Source organism: Dromiciops gliroides, chromosome X (assembly GCF_019393635.1).
Source record: "Dromiciops gliroides isolate mDroGli1 chromosome X, mDroGli1.pri, whole genome shotgun sequence".
Classification (NCBI taxonomy): Eukaryota; Metazoa; Chordata; class Mammalia; order Microbiotheria; family Microbiotheriidae; genus Dromiciops; species Dromiciops gliroides.
The window spans coordinates 77496719-77519353 of NC_057867.1; the positions used below are offsets into that span (position 1 = coordinate 77496719).

At 40.4% G+C, this 22635-nt stretch overlaps 1 protein-coding gene across 1 annotated transcript in view; it reads left to right on the forward strand.

The window, feature by feature from the left end:
- PCDH11X (protocadherin 11 X-linked) overlaps nt 1-22635 on the forward strand; it is a 539199-nt gene that overhangs the window by 407230 nt on the left and 109334 nt on the right. The window contains exon 9 of the mRNA XM_043974371.1: nt 19936-19959. Coding sequence (XP_043830306.1) covers nt 19936-19959 — 24 coding nt within the window. The remainder of the gene's footprint in view (nt 1-19935; nt 19960-22635) is intronic.

A 22635-nucleotide genomic window follows, 5' to 3' on the forward strand; every position in this document is an offset into this window, starting at 1 on the left:
TCTGTCGAAGGCCCTGGGTGCTAAGGCTGAAGCCTGGTTGCTTTTGGAGTCATGGTGAGGAAAGTTATCAGTCAGAGGGAAATTGGGCCCGCTCAGTGTTTCCACCAGCCACCTGATGATGTTCTTGACGTTGTGAGGCTTTTTGTCACATGAAAGCACACTGCAGGCAATAGTGTTCTGCAGCTGGCCCTGTGGCTGCTTCAGGACCTCGTGCAAGTTTTGCTCCAGGGTCTGGAGGACATACCGAAGGAAGAAGATTTGGCCAGGCAGATGTCTCCCTTCTTGCATGACTGAGGTAAGTAGCTCCCAGTCCCATTCCACATAAGCGAGAGTAGCTGGATGCAGCTCCTGGATTTTGGTCAACTGTCTATAAGTCCTATCCAGGAGATTACCAACGTCAGGACTCAGGAGGATATTGCGGATCACATAGGATAAAATCTCCTTGGGGGGGTAGAACTGGGGAGTCACAAATTCTTCCAGGCACTGCACAGTGGCCTCTGGGAAGTTCGCTTCGATGGTGTTGTTGATTATTTGCAGTCGGCCTTGGCAGATAGGCTCAGGCTTCCGGATATCACTCCCTCTCTCTTCACTGCTGTCAAGAAGTACGTGGTAGAAGTTTTCTAGCATGCAGGGCACTGTGGTTGCGATGCTGCTGCAGCTAACTGAAGAAATAATCGGGCCTGGGGCTTGGTGGAAACTTCCAAAGGAACCCACATCTCCTCTTTTGAAGGAGGTGCTACAGGTCGGCTCCAAGTTGCTGCAAGAAGTGCAGGCCTTGGATGTGGGGGACAAAAATTCCTGGAATTCGTGGCGGCACACCACGACTTGGGCAGATGCCAGACTATGATGTGAGTCTATCTTTGGGATCGTAGCCACTCCCTCAAGTACTGGCATCCCCGCATCTCCAACGGCAAAGTTGAGATCTGAAGAAACAGTCTCTACTAAGCGTCCAGAATCTAAGCCTTCTATAACAACATTCCGGTTCCTTCTTCTCCCACCGCCCCCAAGACAGACAGTCTCATTCACAACTCTCTCATCTTCCATTTGTGTCAGATCAATCACACTGGTGTTAGACCTTCTGCGCTTACGCCTCATACCTGAGTCCTCTGTAAGGTCGATCAAATCCATTGGCCTGTAGGTCCCCGGTTCTAAGTTGACAGCCGGGTCGAATAAGCTTAAGTCACAGTTTGCCGGCAGGGCTAATGTTTCTGGCCGTGCCTCGTTCGCCCGCGCTATCACTGTTATGGCCAAGGGTGGCGTGAGGATCGGAGCATGGCTGGGGCCCGGATTCAGGTCCAGGGGTTGGGGCGGGCGCCAGGGTGTATGGCTGGAACTCACCTCAGAATCACTGTCATCTGAGATAACTATGGGATCCGCCATAGTCTTAAGGTGAGCCAAGAGGCTGGACAACTGACCTGACTGGAACTCAGAATTTTGGAATGAGTTCTGACAGGATGACCCCTTCAGCCACAAGTAAAGCAGCTGGCTTTACTGCCCTCGCGCGACAGGGGTTTGCCTCTCTTCAGTACATCCTCTCCCCAACTAAGAACCGATCTGATTGGCCCCTTGATCTGGCTTGGCCCCACCTACCCTGACTGATAAAAAGCTGTAATTGGCTTTTGGATTTGGTTGGCCCTTGCCACACCTTGACTGAGAAAGAGGTCTGATTCGCTTTTGGATTTGAGTCCCTCCCAAAAACTAATCTGATTGGCCTCTAGATTTGACTTTGCTACTCCTCCCCCTCCCACCTCCCTCATACTTTCCCCTCCATTTCCGAGCAACGAAGCTGATTGGCCTCTGGATTTGACCTTGCTACTCCCTCCCCGCCCCCCACCCTCACACTTTCCCTCCATTTCCCTAACCGAACAACAGCTGTGATTGGCCTTTGGATTGGTTTCCCTGCCCCCAACTCATCCTGTTTCCTCTCTCCCCACCCCCAGCTGCCCCTTGACTAGAAAACACCTCACTGGCCTGCTGGAGTTAAGGCCTTGGGCCTAACAAATTGAAGGGACAAATAGAGGTGTCTCTATTCTGCCTGGTACAGAGCAGACTGAGTAGCCTTGGATAGAGATAGGGTAATAGAGCCCTGATCACCCCAGAGTTTTCTATTATTCTAATAAGAACCATCAAATAATCCAAACAAAGAAGCAGCTAGATGGCATAATGTATAGAGTACTGAGTCTTGAATCAGAAACCTGTGATCAAATCTAGCCTCAAACACTTACTTTGACCGTGGGCAAGTTATTTCAACCTCTGTCGGCCCCATTTTCCATAACTGTAAAATAGGAATCAGCAGCACTTACCTCACAGAGTTGTTGTGAGGACTGAATGAAATAATGTTTATAAAACTCCTAGTTCTACCCAAAACCCAAAAACCAAATAAACAAACAAAAACACTTCTTAGCTCTTGGCTTTACAAAGGCAGCTAGGAGGCTCAGTGAAAAGAGCATGGAGCTTGAAGTCAGGAAGACTTGAGTTCAAATTCAGCCTCAGACACTGCCTAGCTGTGTGGCCCTGGGCATGTCACTTCACCCTGTTTACCTCAGTTTCCTCATCTGTCAAATGAACTGGAAAAGGAAATGGCTTACTACTCCAGGATCTCTGCCAAGATTTTAGATTTGGTGGGACTCTTAGATTTGGGGGGAAAAGGATCTATATAGAAAAATGTCTCTGAATATGGTAAAGGATAGGTAACAGCTGCTGCATGCTACAATGGATTTAGTCAGAGGTCACAGGTTCTAATTCCAGCTCTGAAGCCTTAAGCTGGGAGTTTGGCTTCTCTGGGCCTTGGTTTCTTCATCTGTAATATCTTTTTGCCTCTCTAGTCATTTGATGACCCATGTTATGTTAGCATCATTTTCTAAGAGCACTTTGTGCCCACTCCTAATTACTGAATATAGACTTGCTTACATTGTACATTTATGATCTTTCTTATAGCTTGACTGTTTAACCTTCTTTTAAGTAGCAAGGAATTTTCCTTTGAGGGACATCCTTGTTCCCTTCAAGCCAATATCCTGTGTTATTTTGCTTGCCAAAGTACAAATATTCACGGGGGGGGGGGGGGGGGAGTCACTACACTTGGGCGTGTTAGTCAAGAGATTTGTGAATGCTCCCTCACCTAGCTCACCAAGAAGAGTCCTGTAATCTTAAGAAGTTTTCTCTGGGCTCTGCTATCACTATGTGGGTGACCCTGGGCCAGGAGGCCCTTTACTTTTCCTCAGTCTCCTCTTCTGTAAAAGGTGACAGGCATGATAAGTGATGATGTTATCACTAATAATACCATTTTACGTAGCACTTGAAGGCATGCAAAACTCTGACATGTATAATCTCATTTGATGTCCCCTTCAGTTCTAAATCTGGGTTCCTAAGACCTTAACCATATTTCTCAGTAAAATTTTCACTCCACTCACAGAGAAATCTTTATCAAACATCCCCTTGTATGCAGCCTAATGCTGGGATGATACTAAACAGTGAGCTAGAGTCCTGGGCCTGACAACCCAAGGTAGACAGCTACCTTGCTAGACAGCTGTGAGCCCTACTTTAAACAGCTAGCCAGCCTGTGTCTGTAGCAGGGAGGAGCCCAAATGAGGACAAGCCCGAAGAATGCATCAGCTCCCTTGCGTGACAGGGCATTTGCAGGAGGTGTTTGGCTAATAGATGCACTATAATACGGTACACTGACTAGATGAGCAGGAGGCCCATGACACAGCTGACGGTGAAGGGGGGTATAGCTTCCCAAAGAAATCCAGTCACAAATGTGTTTGAAAAGGGTAAAGGATGCTATGAAATCTAGGAAGAGATCTAAGGGAAGTAAGTTAAGGTCATCTGAGAAATAGAAGATGAGCTAAAATGGACAATTTGGACTTTGAGTTCTTGTTGTTTTTGACTCTTTCTGACCCCGTTTGGGGTTTTCTTGGCAAAAATACTGGAGTAGATGGCCATTTCCTTGTCCAATCCATGTTACAGATGAGGAAACTGAGGCAGACAGGGTGAAGTGATTTGCCCAGGGTCACAGAGCCAGTAAGTGCCTGAGACTGGATTTGACCTCAGGGCTTCCTGACTCTAAGCCTGACATTCTATCCACTGCACCACCTAAAGAAGGTAGAGAAACGGTAAAGTGGGGAGAAATTTATTATGATTTCATTGGTATAAGGAATTCCAAGTGAGGAAACTCCCTCTAGTGATACAATCACCACCTTCTCTGGAATTTAGAGTTGGTGTGTTATCAAGAGTACTGCAAGTTTAAGCCACTTTCCCAGGGTCACAGAGCCAGAGTATGTCAAAGGCAGAACTTCCTTGCTTTGGGGCTAGTTCTCTGTCCACCAAGCCACCCTGCCTTTCATATCACTGATAAATCTGATATACAAATAATTGACAAAAATATATTAATACCAATAGTCAATTCCTCTTAGATGAGTAGTCAAAGAGAAAGCATATATATAAAACATAATGAGGAAGGTCCAAACAAAAGATAACAAAGCAGAGAGAACACAGCACTGTACTCATTATCAGAAGTAGTCTTGGCAGCATTTTGTTGTTATAAGGGAAGGGTCGATGGGGGGAAAGATCAGAACTTTCCATTTTCTTCCCCAAAGCAATCCTTCCATACTCATCCTTTTGCTCTCCCTAGTCCACACATTTAATGTTTTCATCAAGCCTTCACCTATCCTCACCTCAAACACGCCACATCTTGCTGATTCTACTTCTGCAGTGTCTATTTGCATGTTTCTGCACTATTCCCATAGCCAACACTTTAATTTAGGTTTCCCATGACTTCTTACGTAGACTTTGAAATAGCTTCCTAATTTCCCCTTCCTCAAGTCTCTCCCCTATCTGATCCATCCTCCATGTAACTGCCAAAGCAACTTTGAAGCAACTGTGCAGCATCACAGTGGATTAAGCACTGGGCCTCAAATTGGGAAGACCTGAGTTCAAATCCAGCCTTACACACTTATAAGCTGTGTGACCCTGGGCAGGTCACTTCACTTTTATCTGCCTCAGTTCCCTAACCTGTAGAGCCATGAGGTTATGAAATAATCTTTGTAAAGAGCTTAGCACGGTGTTTTGCACAGAGTGGGTGCTATATAAATATTAGCTATTTTAGCTATTATTATTTTGCTTAAGCACAAATCTGTGTCTGTTCCCTGCTCAGCAAATTTTCAGTGACTATGACCTCTCGAGTCAAATAAATATAAGCCCCTCAATTTGCCTTTTAAAGCCCTTAGCACCTGGCAGCTTCCTCCCTTTTGGAACTCAGTCTGTGCTCCTTTTACTCTGTAGTCTAGCTAAACTGGTCTTCTCATTATCCCCACCCATAACACTCCATCTCTTCTCCAGGCCTAGAATGGACTTCCTATTCACCCATGCCTCATAGAATACCTTCCTTCCTTCAAGACTCAGACTAAGTTCTGCCTTCTTTCCCAGGCACAGAACACCAGGACTAGAGTCAAGAAGACCTGAGTTCAAATCTTGCCTCAGGAATTTATTAGCTGTATGACCCCTGGGCAAGTCACTTAACACTGTTTTCCTCAATGTCCTTAGCTGTAAACTTGGGGAAATAGCAGTACCTTCATCTTTGGTTGTTATAAAGGATGAAATAAAAATTATAAGAAGCACTTAGCACCATGTCTTTTTTTACCTTCCCTTCTCTCTTTCCCAAGCCTTATTTGACCCTTGCAATCACTAGTTCTTTCCCTTCCTGAACTACCTGGTATTGATTTCTGTATGCTTTATAGCTTTACCATATGTACGCATATGTCATATTGCTGGATATAATGTAAGCTCCATGAGAACAGGAGCCCCTTCATTAATCTAGGGCCTAGCACAATGCCTGGCACACACAAGGAACTTAATAAATGCTTGCTTCAAATATCTGGAATACAGATAGAAAAGAAATAAAACTACTAGAAATGCAAATTATTTTTAAAAGAAAAGTGCTAGGGGCAGCTAGGAGGTGCAGTGGATAGAGCACCAGCCCTGGAGTCAGGAGTACCTGAGTTCAAATCCAGCCTTAGACACTTAACACTTACTAGCTGTGTGACCCTGGGAAAGTCACTTAAAACCAATTGTCTCACTTAAAAAAAAAAGAAAAGAAAATGCTGTGATCTTGGGAACTGGTAAATATTCTAAGCAGCTCATTTTTACTTTTCTAAAATTCCAAACATTTTATGGATACATCTCCCCTCACATAAAATACATTTCCCTATACCAGTGAAGTAAAACCTCAAAATAGAGTGATCACAACTGATAGTACATCATTTTCAACTTTTGTAGTCTGATTTTTACCACAAAGGAAAGATGAGTAATTTGACTGCAATGATATACCGACATTGTCCTTTATATTTGACATGAATTTGGTTGTCTTTTTTATTTTTTTTTTACTTTTCATTGTTGAACTCATCATGTGTGTTGCTCATTTGATTGCTTTTTCCCCACTGTAGTCTCATGCATTTTCATTACTTCATTCCCTCTGCAGATAGATGCATCTCAAATCTCTGTCTGCAGCCACAGACTCTCACGTGAAGTCCAGTGATAGACCTTCAATAACTGTCCAGATTTTTCTGTTTAATGTCATAGTATCACCTCAAATTCAGTCCATCACATTCCCTTCTAAAATGAATCCAGTATCATGCTGCTCTTCCTTCTCCTTCATTCCCAGCCATTCACCAAAAAGTGAAACGCCTTCTTTACAATCTCTTGCTCCTTCTCCATCTCTGCTTTCTCAAATGCATGCAGACATCTTCATCTGTTACCCCACACTTCAATTATTTCAGTCTGCTAACTGACTTTCCCACATTTCCAATCTATCTCTATACCCAGCCACCAAATTAATATTCTTAAAGCACTTCTTTCATTTTCCTACTGCATGATGAGGTGACTCTTCACGACCTCCCGTGGTGTGCAGGATAATGCCCAGCATGTTACTGAAGGGCCACCAAAATCTACTCCCAGCCTGACTAGGCCCTACCTTGTCTCCTCCTCCTACTTAGTGCAAGGGTTTAGAACTATCCAATGGGAACTTTGTGTTCCAATGAGGCTAGCCTCTTCCCAATTCTTCAAATATACCATTCTTAGAGCTTTTACTTGCTCTGTTTTTCTCATGCCTTCTTTGTATCTTCTTTGTACTTTCCCACCTTGAGGCCTTCTAAAATCATCTTTTCTACCTGTCTTTCCCAGTACCTCCAACTCACAGTGTGGTCCCTCCATGGCTAAGGCTGATTCCTGTAGCCCTATCTGGGTCACTCCTTTGAGCATTTGATTATGTAATGTCATATTTTTTGTTCAACAGCTTCATGTCTATATGTTTTATCTCCATGCTGAGACTGTAGCTCCTCCAAGGTAGAGACCGTGTCTTCCACCTCATCTAGCCAAGTGATGGACACATAGAAACTTGCTGAACTGAACGACTTTGAAGTTGTTCTAGGGCTTCAAGGAAAGGGGATGAAGTGGGCCGGAACACGCTGAGTGACTTACCTGAGTATCCGGAATCTTGAGGTCAGTATGCGTGTCTTTGTTACGATGGCACGCCCGCAGACCTCAACAGTTCCTGGTTCTCCAGAAAGTGACAGAAGTACACTGTGCAGGTAGGATCATGAGAACAAGTTCTACCCCCTCCCTCCTCTTCCCCGACCCCTTCCTTCCACTTCCCTGTTAGACACACTCGTAGTGGCGCGCTCAGAAGGTGTGGAAAGAACATTTGGCCAAAGTCTCCTAAGAGAGACCCTGGATGTGTTTGAGTCCCTGGACAACCATTCATTTATTACCTCTGTGACCTTAAACAAATCCTTTAACTTCTTTGAACTCCACTTTCCTTGTCTGTGAAATGGGACTAATTAGACTTCCCTGATCTGTCTCATGGGACTGACATATATAAAATGCTTTACAAACACAGTGGTGGTGTAGAAAAGGCATTCAGCTAGGATTTCTGAGACTTGTCTGAGCTTCAGCTCAGTCACCAGCTGGCATGGCAATTAGTGGGCAACAAAGTACCGAGAACATTGGGTCTGGAGTCAGTTCAAGCTTCTAAGTTGGAATCTGGCTTCAGATATTTGCTAGCTGTGGGACCCTGGGCAAGTCACTTAACCTCTATTTGCCTCAGTTTCCTCATCTGTAAAATGGGAATAATAATAATAATAATATCCTCTACCTACCTGGAGTATTGAGAGGATCAAATATGATATTTGCAAAGCACTTAGTTAACACAGTGCCTGGCATATGGTAGGCACTTAATAAATGTTTGCTCCCCCACCCAGTTCTACAACTGTGAGCATGTCACTTAGGCTCTCTAGACAATCATTCCCTTGTATGTAAAATGGAGGGACTGGACCCTAAATGACCTAGAAGGTTCCTTGCTGCTTGAAAACAGGATTTATTCTGCCATAAAGTACTTTGTGAAAGTCTGTCATTGAACTTGGAGAGAGCTGGGGCTGAAGGTCAGGAAATCTGACCTTATTGTCTGTATTAATCTCCTGACACCTAATAGTTACTAACTTCTCTTTGTTTCTTTTCATGCCCAGATTTTATCTTCCTAATTGGAATTCAAAGGGAGGGAAGTGTCCCTTTCTTTATGCCCGCTAAAGCATCCAGTACGCAGCCATATGTGCTGACTCTTTTTGGTTGATTGAATAGTCAAAGCACAAGATGACCAACCTTGACTAGGAAGATGAGCTGGAGAGGAAGGGGGTGGGGTGGGCTGCTGTGCTGAAAGGAAAACATAACAGGAGTCAAAAAGCAGCCATGGGCCAGAAAGGATTCTGGGAGTTACTCACTGCAGATGTTGGGCCAGTGGGGGGGATTGCCCATCATGATGTCCTAAAGGAAATCAGGGATGTTAGCTTGCTCAACATCAGCAACTCTGTATACATGCTTTGAGTGTATCAGACTGTCAGAGTATCTGCTACACGTAGAAAAGTAATTGACCCAGTTGTCCTCTCATGGAGATGAAAATCCAGTTGGGGGACATGATGAGTAGAACACATTCAAGCCCTAAGTGAGAGGCAAACTTGGTGCTGGTGAGGGCTGAGGAAGAGATCCCCAAACTGAGTAACTCACAAAGAGGCTTGACTAGGTGTTCTCCAAGGACTGACAGAAGAGAATGGTGTGACGGGAAAGCCACGTTTTGTCTGAAATGACCTCGCCATTAGGATTTTACTGAAATTCACGACCCAGCCAGCCAGTTCATATTAGTCATGTCCAGAATTTGGGGGAGGGGGAACGGGGACCTGAAGAGTGAAATGCAATCATGAACTCATTTCAAAAGGGAAGAATTTGGCAACTTAACAGCATCTAGCATTATTAAAACTTAAGCTATAAAAAGGACAATGAAAATTTCTATTGCTTGACAGTTAAGGTTCAAAATAGAGGACCCTAAGAACATTCGTTAGTACCACACAGGAATTTCAATAAAGAAATTAGTTGCTCCTAAATACTGAAATACAAACTTGAAAACATATGACAATATAAATATGGTATGTATGTACATCCATACAGTCAGCTGGTTATGGCTCCAGTCTGTCCCTGTGTGCAGTCTATTGCCAATTGCTATCATCTCAGGGTCAGAAATTTAGAAGGAGGGGGACAGTGGATGAAGCACTGGCCCTGGATTCAGGATTTGAGTTCAAATCCAGCCTCAGACACTTGACACTTACTTAACCCTCATTGCCCTGCCCCCCTACAAGTCAATTTTTCTTGGGAAAAATCCTTCTTTAATAACTCAATATTCATTTACTTTTGTGATGGTGAAAAATTATATTTCCCCTATCCTTTTTTGTGAATCTCCTGGAGAGTTAAATATTATAGCCTTATAGTATAAATGTACAAAAGAATGGGGAAGCTAGATGGCACAGTGGATAGAGCACCGGCCATGGAGTCAGGAGGACATGAGTTCAAATTCAGTCTCAGACACTTAACACTTACTAGCTGTATGACCCTGGGAAAGTCACTTAACCCCAATTGCCTTGCCAAAAAAAAAAAAGATCCAAAAGAATGGACATTGCTTTAAAAGCCATTCAGCCCTCCTTTGTTCTCTTCCCTATTTCCCCTCCCAGAATCCATCATGACTCAGTGCTTTAATGAGTCTGGGATCCCTTCAAAGTGGGCATCCCCTCCCATGAAGCACTTCTTCATGCCTGCCAATCCTGTGCCCGTCTTATCCATGTCTACCCATTAATTCCCCCAAAGCATGAGGAAGCCCCACCTTGGACAAGGCATTTCCCATCTCTGGGTCTCAGTATTCTCATTTGTACTTAAAACAAAGAAGTTGAACCAAGATTTCCTCCCCCCCCCTCCAGTCCCTTGGAGCCCCAGCTGCTGAAATAATGTATCTCCCATTCACTTTTGCCCTCCTTAGAATTAGCCCCATTTGAATAGCACTTTACAAACAGCCTTTCATTTGATCCTCATAACAACCCTGTGAATTAGGTGCAGTCATTACTTCCTTTATACAGATTGGTTAAGTGACCTGTCCAAGGTCACACTAGTAAGCACCTGAGATGGAATTTGAAAACAAATTGGATTCTGGTCACAATGCTGCACTGCCTTTCTGCCACCCAGTTTAATTAAGTATATAAACTGACTAATGACAAATGCCACATTCAGGCATCAGGAAACTGACTCCACACACTTTCTCAACATGTGCTCCTATTGTCCATGTCCTCCTACAAAGCCTCTACAGAGGGCTGTCCCAGGAGGTCTGGGGGCCTTTCATTAGATCGATTGACCTTGCTAGTATCCATACCAGTGACAGACACAGAGGCACATGTGTGTGTGCACGCACGTGCACTCACACACACACACACACACACACACCAGCTCTCTGTTCCTTAGCCATTGATCTCACCACAGGACTAGCCCATCCCCTTTCCTGATCATATAGTTGTTGTTTTGTTTTGTTTTGTTTTTTTAAACATTTTTAATCGGTATGAGAATTCTTTTTGGGGGGGAGGGGGGCAGGGCAATGAGGGTTAAGTGACTTGTCCAGGGTCACACAGCTAGTAAGTGTCAAGTTTCTGAGGCCAGATTTGAACTCGGGTCCTCCTGAATCCAAGGCCGGTGCTTTATCCACTGTGCCACCTAGCTGCCCCCATATAATTGTTTTTATAATATACTTTATGCTACTTTTCCAAATCCTTATTTGTCTTATCAAGGAGAATCTGTGAACCACCTTTGCCTTTAACTGAGATATTATACTTTAAAGTTCACAGAACATTTTATATTTATTGTCTCATTTATAGCTAAAAACATCAAGGGGAATGTGATTCACTTTCTCCAGTGGGATGCTCATTGTACCAATAGACAAGTAACTCGCATATGATGAAAATTGCTGATTTGCTTTTATTTTCTTTGCTGGGTGTCTTTTCAGAAGTATGCTGGGCCTCTTAACCATGCCATTTTACCATCTTGATAACAGTAGAAAGAATCCTGAGCCAAGATGGGAGGACAAGTGGCAGATTCCTGCCTCTGTCCTGGAGGAGCAGTAGCATCTCTACTAAATCACCCTAACATCCCAGAGATTCACATTCCTCCGAAATCCCTGCCTAGCTCACCGGGTAAAGAAAGTATGTGGAAGTGGAAGTGAATCACAAAGAATTATGTAAAATGTCAGCAATTTGTATTCCATTGAATTGTGCATAGGTGCCTTTTAAAATGCGCAAATGAATTTAAGGCTCAAATTTAAGCTTACATCTATCTAATAGTTACAAAATTCATGTGAGATGTGACTATAAATGGATATCGTGGGTTTCCATGCATTGGGGAGTCCTGGAATGGCTATAGGATCAGGTATGGGGCAATGCTGCTTAGTGATGCTGGGACTTGATTTTATGCATGAGGTCAATGAGCTTGAGAAACCAAAAGTTAGAAGCTTGGAATCCATTTGGAATAATAGATTTCTTGGTCATGCCTTGAGATCCCTCAAGATCATCTTTCTGAGTAGCCCTTGTTGAGGCTCGTCGACAATGTTTCAGTTAATTTGCCTCCTCTCTGCAACCTAGCAGGTGGTATGATTCTCTTACAGATGTGCAGATACTGATGTACAGAAATGGGGAGACTTGTTCCAAGATATACAGATGATTAAAGAGCTAGATTGAGTCTAGGTGAAAGATTTTTTTCTTTTCTCTTTATTATGGACAGAACCTGTCTGAGCTCTATTTTGGCTCTTGGTGTTATACTCTCGTGGTGCAAATACACCAAACGTGATATTTATATTCCCAGCATCCACAAAAGCCATTACCTTGATTCTCTAGGCCTCCCAATCAGAAAGTACAGGTGATTTCTAAGGTAGGAGTCATTTGTTTTTATTCAAGAAAACCTTTTAACTTGCCTTTGCAGTCAGTTAATCTGTCAGGTTGATAAAGTAGTCCTTTGTACTCCCCCTCCTCTTCCTGTGCATATAAAATTGTATTTAATTCACTTTGAAATAGCATGCTTCTACTTTTCGTTTCCTCTTCATGCTCAGAGCACTGTTTTTTTTTATTACTTGTTCTTTACTGACTTAAAATATCTTAACTCTCTATCCTCAAAGAGGATTGGTTTATCTTCAGTAGATCCCTAATGGATTTACGCTACATAGGACTTGTCTCTTTTGATGCTTTCTCCACTCCATAAACAGCTTTCCATCCAACAGTTGTGATCTGTTGATCATTGAAATGTGTATTTAAATATGTCTCTGGATGTCAGACCTTGGTTCTGTATCATTCTTTTTATAATGGGCAAGACCTAGGCAGACATTCCAAACTTCCTTTTCTTTTCACCTTTGACTTAATGATCCATGATTATCTGATAGCCCTAAAATCAGTGGCCTGAAGTAATTTAAAGAGGTATTTTCCTATTGGTTCATTATGAAATTACTTGAACAGATGTTGAACTGTGGTGTTCATTGGCAGCCTTAATCAACTGGTCTCTTTTGTGCTGTGCCATGACATGTGTTCACTGTCAGCATTTGCAGAGGCTTAGTTTTGAATTGAAGATGTTGATCATCACTCACATTACTACCACTCTTTGTGATCACCTGAGTGTCCTCTGTAAACCAGTCCTAGCCACTGAGAACACAGGTGATTACATCTTCAAAAACACACACAGAGTGTAAGAACCACGTCTATAAGGAATGTTATTGACATTCTCAGAGGCGTATACATTTAATTTTTCATAATACACATCCCATATTGCTTCTACATTTCAATGATAGTATATGAATACATGCTTATATGTTTTATAAACATGCACATAAAATTAATTTGTTTGTAATGTTTAAGTATTGTCCAACTGGCAGCCCTTTGTTGAATGTTAGGAGGGGAAAATGGTTGATGTTTCAGAATTTAGTTTAACTGAACGTTGTATTAAGTTTTTATACAATATTTGAGTGGAATGAAATTTATAAAAATTTCAGACCTGATGGAATTTTTATGGTTTGGGAGGATCTTGTTTGGTGGTTATTTTATTATGGAAAGGAAAAACAGTATTTGAAATCTGTAGTTTTGACCAATCTATTAAATCCATAGCTTAGCATGTTTGTAATGCACATTAATATACAAGGACAAAATACATAATTGCACATAAACAATTGATTTCTGTTAATGAAATAAAAGTCTCAAGTGAGTTAGTAAAAAATCATTCTATTATAATTATATCCACTTTTGCTACAAAGGGGTTTTAATTATCATCTCTTTTCCCCTTATCACAGCAGAAATGAAATTAGTAGCTGCTGATAGATCACATATATATTCACTTGCAGAAAGCATAGGGAAAGTTGTTTAGTTTCAAAATAATGTGTCTCGAACGTGTATTTTAAGTGAAATGGCATGCACATGTGTAGGTATGTTCGAGCTATTTTAGTACTTGAGGAAATTCGGAAGTAATTGTTGATTAAGGCAGAGAATCACATTAAATTTCAAGGGTATGCAGATGAATATTTAACATGTTTTAGTAGTGGACAGATTGAAAAATCTCCCTGCTCAAATCCATCTTTGTCAAGTTCTTATCAGTGTTCTAAGTTTGATAATGATAAAAGATTTGGTTTTTTTAAAAAAGTATTTGTTTATGATCCCTGGCTCAAAAAATTGCCCTCCATATTCTTGTCTGAGAATGGCATTAGTAGGAGTTTATTTTCAATCTATTGTATCTTTTCAAAAACTATTACCACTGAGGAACAGAATGAATACTGAAAGGTATGAAATATCTGAATTCTGTGGAAATCTTTAAAAAGAGGATTTTGGAGAGCTCGGAAATATATCTGGAAAATAAAACCTGTCTTCTATTTTCTGTATCAAATCCCCAAAGTTTCTCCACATAACGTGTCAGAGTGCCCAAAAGGTTTCACTTGTCTCAGCGCCTTGAGCACTGGGCTCTGGAAACCTTCACAAGCTAGATAGTCGGTGAATTGGGCTCAGGAAGTTCAGTAGGCCATGGGAGCATCCCTCCTGGGTTCAGCTGGAGGATCCCTCCCTACTCTTCAGATACCTCTTCACAAGCCCTTGTTCTCTGCTCTTTCCTCAGCTTCACTTCTGAATTCGGGTCATCCATTGAAAGGCTGGCCTAAAATACCTCAACATCACATTTCATCTCATATAGACTCCAGCACAAACCACTTGAAAATTAACATTTTCTAGAGGTGTAGCTGTTCAGAAATTTGATAAGTGAAGTTCAAATATCTGAAAGCAAAAGAGTGAGGGAAAGTAGTAAAAAAAAAAAAAACTCTTGTCATTTTCTATGTCCAGTTCTCTGACCTTCCTCAGATTATTTTCTTTATTTGGAGGTTTTGCTCTTATTCCCCTTTGGCTACCTATACAGGAAAAACCAGGGGAGGTATGTGCCAGGAGGCTCAAATCTGTCCTAACAAAAAGAGAGGGAGTGTGACCTTCAATTTAAGATAGTAAATGCTGCAATCAGTAGTTTATCCCAATAGTCTGCTGTCCAATATTCACTCCGTAATTTAGTGTAACTACTCAACAGTGTTAATCCTAGGAAGTCTCTCTGCTTTCCTCCCCTTCCCACTCTACCCCCTTCCTATGCCCACCCTCCTCCCCCAGCCTCAAACATACTTATCTACTGTTAGGTTATAAGTGAATAGGAAGGAAAATTATTTTTAATGTGAATCTAAGAAATATACTTATTATACCTATTACCCAAAAAACGAAACCTGTACCCCCAGAACCACCATTTTGGTTTATTTCTGCCTATGCTCTAGAAGTGCCTGGCTTTCACATGTGACTAAGGAGTCATCATGTCTCATGATCGTTAAGATTGCCACTGATTACATGAATCTTTGAGATTTCCACTGATTACAATATGGCAATACTATAACCAAACAGCAATTAGTTTATAAAATTCTTATTGTCATACACCAGAAAAATAGATCAAGTAGATTATAGTACAGTGTTACAAAAATCAGCCTTATTTTAACATATAATTACCATGATTTCGGGCCTGGAGTTAGGAAGACCTAAGTTCAGATCCAACCTCTTACACTTGCAACATCTTACACTTCCAACTCTGTGACCCTGGGCAAGTCACTTCATCCTGTTTGCCTCAGTTTCCTCATTTGTAAAATGAGCTGGAGAAGGAAATGGCAAAGTACTCCAGTATCTTTGCCAAGAAAACCCCAAGTGGGGTCACAAAGAGTTGGACACAACTGAAAAATGATTGAACTGTAATAATCATGACTGCAACTTTGTATGTAATTTGGAGAAAATAAAACTATCTGAATTACAGTAGGCTACACTCATTATATCTAGGTGAAGTGAAAAGGGAAGATTCCAAATTCAGTAAATGTGGTCAGTATAGGTGGCAATCTGGACAATTCAGGAAGGCCAGAGGTATATGCTATGTCTACCATTTGCTTTTCTCCCCCAGCCCTCACCAGTAATTGCATAGTAAGTCATTGATGTAGCTGAATTCCTTATTCTTGCCCCTGGTATGGAAAGTGAAACTAGGGATTTGGGGGAATGTAAAATGTCCTAGGGCCGAAGGGCCACATCAAACAGGTGCTCTGCTGTAAAATGAATTTACAGACTTAAGCATCATGTGTACCTCTCCATAAACAAAGTGCCCTTTCTGTTCATTAATCACTTGGGCATGTATAGTCTTAATTGAAGTATAGACCGTGCTCAAACTTGTGGTTTTTTACCCATATTGGAGGTTCAGACACAGTGCAATTTCCATCAGTACAGTAACACTACTGCTTATTAGATTGCACTCAGAGAGGCACTAGTGTGACTTGAATTTACATCAAGAAGAACTGCATTTTTGTACATAACTTATAGACTGTTATAAGAAGGTCATTTGTCATACTGACTTGACCTTCAATAAAAGGTGCTTTGTGCTTCTTCATGAAAATAAAGAAAAACCTATTCTCGGGTTGGTTCATAATATCTGAGTATTTTATTTTAGATGACATATCCAAAGTACATTGGATATTATCTGGGCTAAGAAAAGTCCAGGAGACGTTAACTCTCAGAAGAGTCACAGATGAGAAGTCAAAAAGACCCACATAAAATATCCCCATATAATTTAACCTAGAAAAGATTGTTTTTCTAATCAAAAATCTGTTTTAAGAAGAGCATAATTTTTCTACTTGCTATTGCTCTATATACTATTTGATAATTTGGCATTCTTTCCTTTGAAAATGGCTCCACTAAGCATATTCAAGAGAAATGTGAAAGAAAAGATGGATTCATGCTGAGTGGATCTCTGCAGTTCTTGCTGATTCCTTAAAATCACTAGTAAGAATTGCTTAAATAATGAACCTGGGGCAGCTAGGTGGCACAGTGATAAAGCACCAGCCCTGGATTCAGGAGGATCTGAGTTCAAATCGGCCTCAGACACTTGACGCTTACTGTGTGACCCTGGGCAAGTCACTTAACCCTCTTCTCCCCCCTCATAAAACAAAGAATGAACCTACTGGTTTCCTATAGCTAGTCTCCTTAAGTAGGAAGAATTATCTCAATTGCATTAATTGTACCAGTTGGGACAAGAAGCAGGGAACCAGAAACATATATTTGGTGAACAGTTGTGACCACTGCTACATATTAAGTACTCAGTAAACATCTACTGCATCACATCGAATTTTTTCAAGATTGCTTGCAAAATTAACTCCTCGATCTATTTACCGTGGCCATTTCCCTGATTAAATCTGTGCAAGCAGATTTAAAAGAAAGATTCTGAGTTTTCCTTCTTTCCTTTCCCCCATAATTCAGTGAACAAAAAGGGTGACTGAATGGTTTCCTTTGATTTAGGTTATAGATCAAGGAACAGAACATCAGGTCCAGACAGAGTACTAAACAATTCACTCAAGCTCTAAAAGAAATACAGTAACAATGTTATATTTGTTTACCATTATTTCTATAGAGAAACCAAAAAATGTTACCTCTCTTGTTTTTAGTTTGTTCCCCTAGTTAATTTCAGAACAGAATGACTCTGAAAACATTCACCTAGGGGGCAGCTAGGTGGCAAAGTGGATAAAGCACCAGCCCTGGATTCAGGAGCCCCTGAGTTCAAATTTGGCCTCAGACACTTGACACTAGCTATGTGACCCTGGGCAAGTCACTTAACCTTCAATGCCCCGCAAAAAACTCCACAAACAGCGGGAAGCTAGATGGTGTAGTGGATAAAGCACTGGCCTTGAATTCAGGAGGACCTGAGTTCAAATCTGGCCTCAGACACTTGACACTTACTAGCCCTGTGACCCTGGGCAAGTCACTTAACCCCCATTGCCCTACAAAAACCAAAAAAAAAAAAAAAAACAACTCCACAAACAAACAAAAAACATTCACCTTGATGAAAGAGAATCTTGAATTTCTAGTTTTACATTAATGTATACAAATTCTTCACATTTATATATTCATATATATATATATATAATATATGTGTGTATATATGTATATAAATTAGGTAAAACTATTCCCTATAGGTGTACACACATATTTGTTGTAGGGAGGTGCCATGGTATACTGGAAAGAACACTAGACTGGAGAGTCAGGGGCCTTGGGTTCTAGTCCCAACTCCGCCACTAAGGTCACATAGTTGTTTAGTGGAAGAACTGGGATTAGAACCCAAGGAATATATCTTCTCTATGTCCTACAGTTGTGTCTAGAACAGTACCATGGACTTAATGAATATTTAGAAAATATTGATGATGATTATGAAGGAAATTGTATAACACTCTACAGCATTAAAAAAGTTTGATTTCTGACTTTTGTGAGTATGTATATATATATATATATATACACACACACACAAATATATATATACATATATATATAATAATTTCTGGTTATACTCCCTATTGACATTCCCTAATTAAACCTGCCCTTCCTGTTTATTTTCCAAGTAACTAATCTACTTTCTTTCCCTCCCACCTTGCCCATCCACTGGAAAAATTAGAAGGAAAACAAAACTCTTGTCTCTGTTAAGATGTAGAGCCCTTATACAAATATGCATTTTGGCCATGTCCAAAAACATCTGTGTCTCATTCTGCATTCTTAAGTCCCTCAGCTCTGTGCCTGGAAGTAGATAGCATGTTGAACCATCCTTTGTAACAAAGAAAAACTTTTTTAAGCAAAAACAATTGATAAAGTGTCTGCTAATGATCTGCTCTAATAGTCCTCTGCCCCTCTGCTGAGTAAAGAGAAGAAAATATTATTGGATTTTCCGTTACTCAGACTTCAGTTTCCTTTTATGTAACACTTGAGTCTTTTGAGATCCATTTGAGTGTCAGCAACACATATACTCATAGCATTTTATCTCCTTTTTTGTTACCTTTAAACCAAGGGTTCAAAAGATTTTCTAATCATCACCAGCATTCCTTCATTCTAAACATTTCCTATTTCTTTGGCCTCACTATCTAATGATGCATTGTAAAATGTAATCAAATTAAGTTTCTCAGTGAGATTTCTAACTGGTATCCAATAGATAGGGCACCTAGGTGGTATGGTGTATAGAGTGCCAGGCCTGGAGTCATAAAGAAATCTTCCTGAGTTCAAATCTGGCCTCAGCCACTTCCTAGCTGTGTGACCCTGGGCAAGTCACTTAATCCTGTTTGTCTTAGTTCCTCATCAGTAAAATGAGCTAGAGAAGGAAATGGCAAACCACTCCAGTATCTTTGCTAAGAATACCCCAAGTGGGGTTATGAAGAGTCAGATGCAACTGAAACAACTGAACAACAACAAAAATCCAATAGATATATGATTTAGATGAATGATTTTATGATTATGGTAACGGTCTTATTTCATATATTTCTTTTAAAAGTTAAAATGAAACTCTGTGGATTCTTTAGAGGTGGGTAGGTACTATTATTGACTGTAGTCCCCATATCTTCCAATAAAGATAATTTTACTCACACCTATATGAGTTTCAATTAAAGTATAAACAAGTCACAATATTTATGTTCCTTAGATGACAGAATTAAAAACACCTTTGAATAACCCCCTAGTTAATTTCAAATATGTATGTGCTCTTAGTGTCTTATATGTAAGAGGTAAGAGAGAGAGAGAGCAGGAGGAAAGGAGAGAGGAAGAGGGAGAGGGGGAGAGAGAGGAGAGAGAGACAGACAGACAATATCTACATGAATGACTAAATAGCGTGATAGTTTTGACTAAATTTATGGATCAATTTAGGCAAATGATAGACCAATGTACTATAAGTAATTGAATAAGTGTGTCTCAAAACAGCCATATTATATGTATCGTGTTCATAAGGGTTGGAGACCATAACAATCAAATGTATCATTATCTGGTTTTAGGAAAAAATGTTTTACCGATAATATTGAATTCCACTGACTACCTCCACTCTGTCAGCAATCTGTCATTGCATGCACTTTAAAGGAAGGAAAAAAATATATTGTACTGTATTTGAATTTGAAATGTGTTTGATTTTTAAGAAAGTATATTATGTAAAGAAAATGTCTCATCTATTGAATTTAACTTTATGAAAATCTTTTTTTAGCTTGCATTAATGGACTCAGGAGAGGTACAGTATACTCTAACAAACCACAATCATCATGCATGTAACATTTTTAAATGACTTATTGATTTCTGTTCATTTTTAGCTCTTTTGACATTTGTATGCTCATTTTTGGTAATACCCTGAAATTTTGACTGCTTTCTTCAACATTTTTTCAATCTATTTTAAATAAGATGTCATTTAACAGTTATATCATTTTGACTTGATATTCACAACACACATTCCCCTCCCCCTAGTGTGTGTAATCTTTCAAATTAATCTTATTGATTGTAGCCCATATTAATTGTCACCTTACTGTAGGTACCTTCACATTCCAGAAGGAATTCAAATTCTTGGTGGAAGGTGTCCTAGTAAATTCTTGCTTTCTCTATTTTTGGACTTGTATTCAAGCCTGGTTTGTCAGCAAGAAAAATCTTCAGCAAGACAAAACCAAGTTCACGTTATTTGTAGATTTGCAGAAAAGGCTTAATATGTATTTCTCCTTGCCCAAATTCAAGTTTATTTTATATAGCTATATATTCAACTTTCATTATTTATTATTGAAAGCTAGATTGAGCTGTATTGTAAGTAATCAGCTAAATGCATATAATTTTTATCTTATAAGACAATATACAAATAAGTAATGTGTTCTTTTCGATGTCCTTTATATATCACAAAATGTGCACTTATTTCTTGTTTAATTACTTCATAGCTAAAGTCACCATTTTTCATTACTGTTTCATTTTCATATGTCTTTATTTTAAACTGTAGCTGGTTGCTCTGTAGACAAATGGAAATGGTACATGTTGGGGCAGCTAGGTGGTGTAGTGGATAGAGCACCAGCCCTGGAGTCAGGAGTACCTGAGCTCAAATCCGGCCTCAGACACTTAACACTTACTAGCTGTGTGACCCTGGGCAAGTCACTTAACCCCAATTGCCTCACTAAAAAAAAAAAAAGAAAAGAAAGGTACATGCATAAAGGCACACCTTGATGTGTAACTGTGAAGAAGACTGCTTCCCAAGGCTTATTGATTTAAACATTTCATCAATACTTCAGAGAAATGTTGTTGGTATTTGGATTATCATATTTGCTCAAAGGAACAGTTTGGGTTGTAGGCCAGTTTGGTTGGGATGTGGAGGGCAGTAGGAAATCAGTCTAGAAGGATAGGATGGAGCTGGATTGTGGATGAAGGACCCACTGAAGTTTGTTGAAGAGGGCAATGTCATGGTGAGACCTGTGGTAACAAATGTTTATTGAAGTGAATTGAACCAGGTGCATTTATATTAGTTATTTATGTGACTATGACCATTATACATTTTTCCTCTAAATAATAACAGAAGAGATTAGAAATTCCCTGAGGAGGATGACTATACCATAAATAGTCTTTCTTTCCTAAATTAGATTATAGTAATAGAAATAGGGTCTAATCCCAATTCATGGTCATTTTCCAACACTTATCATGTTCTAAGAATTATCAGACTCAAGGTCTGCAAAATACCTGGCTTAAACGAGATTAAAACTTAATTGGGAGGGGGCAGCTAGGTGGCGCAGTGGATAGAGCACTGGGCCTGGATTCCGGAGGACCTGAGTTCAAATCCGGCCTCAGATACTTGACACTTACTAGCTGTGTGACCCTGGGCAAGTCACTTAACCCCAATTGCCTCACAAAAAAATACTGCTTTCAGGCTTGACATTTCTAAGGTCCCTTCCAATTCTTGAACTCTCGAATGTTTTGTAAACAGCTAGTCTCCACTACCAGGCAGTTTTGTTGGATCTTATGAAATGTCTTATATTGATTCTTAGTCGCACCTAATTCTTAAATACCAGTACATGTAAGTGAGCTCTTGTGGTCTGACCCAGTTGATTTAAAATGTTCTCATGATAGTTCCAGTGTTTTCAGCCACATTATCCCATCTAACTGTGGGCTTGGCTTGTAAGGAGGCTTCTCACTAATAGCCCACCCACAATATCTGTTCTGTGTGACCACTCCAATGCAGGCCATGGTTCCCTAGTAAGTAAACTGAGTTGCTGCAATTTCTCAAGGTAATCCCACTTTATTGCTAAAAAGGTATTTGTGACAGTTACCCAGGGCAAGTAGTATTTGATGCAGTGAGGTAAAAAAGCATCCTGGTTTCATCTGGCTCTACTTCCTGTAAGCCGTATAAATTGGTAACCATGTTAGTAGATTGGATTTTCTGTATTTTTCTGCAAGGCTATTTTTTTGTGCACCTCCTTTATTCCAGAGCCGAGATGTTTTCTGCTGAAATGTGTCAATTTTCATGCAGTCACTAACGTTTAGGGTTTGTAGGCAACAGCATACCAACTGACTCTGTCACTTGAAATCATAGCTCTGTTGTCAAGAGGAGGGTTTCATTTCTTCAGGCTGGTTTTCAGCATAGTCTTAAAGGGTATCACTTGACAGCCTTGCATATGTATGCCCTCCTCCCTCAAAGTACTGTTTGCCATTCAGCAGTTATTCCTTATCTTCATACGCCTTGATGAATGATGCTTTTTTTAGAGTTATTGCCTCAGTACTAAAGTATCAACTGGATTTTAGAACTTCATGACTGAGGACTTTTTCTGACATGCAATGCCTACCATAAAGCACTAAGCAAAGTTTTATAATGTAACCCGTTTTATTCTTATTTTTGACCAAAGAAGTGAGGTAGGGATCTAGAGGAGAGAACAAATGATAATACATA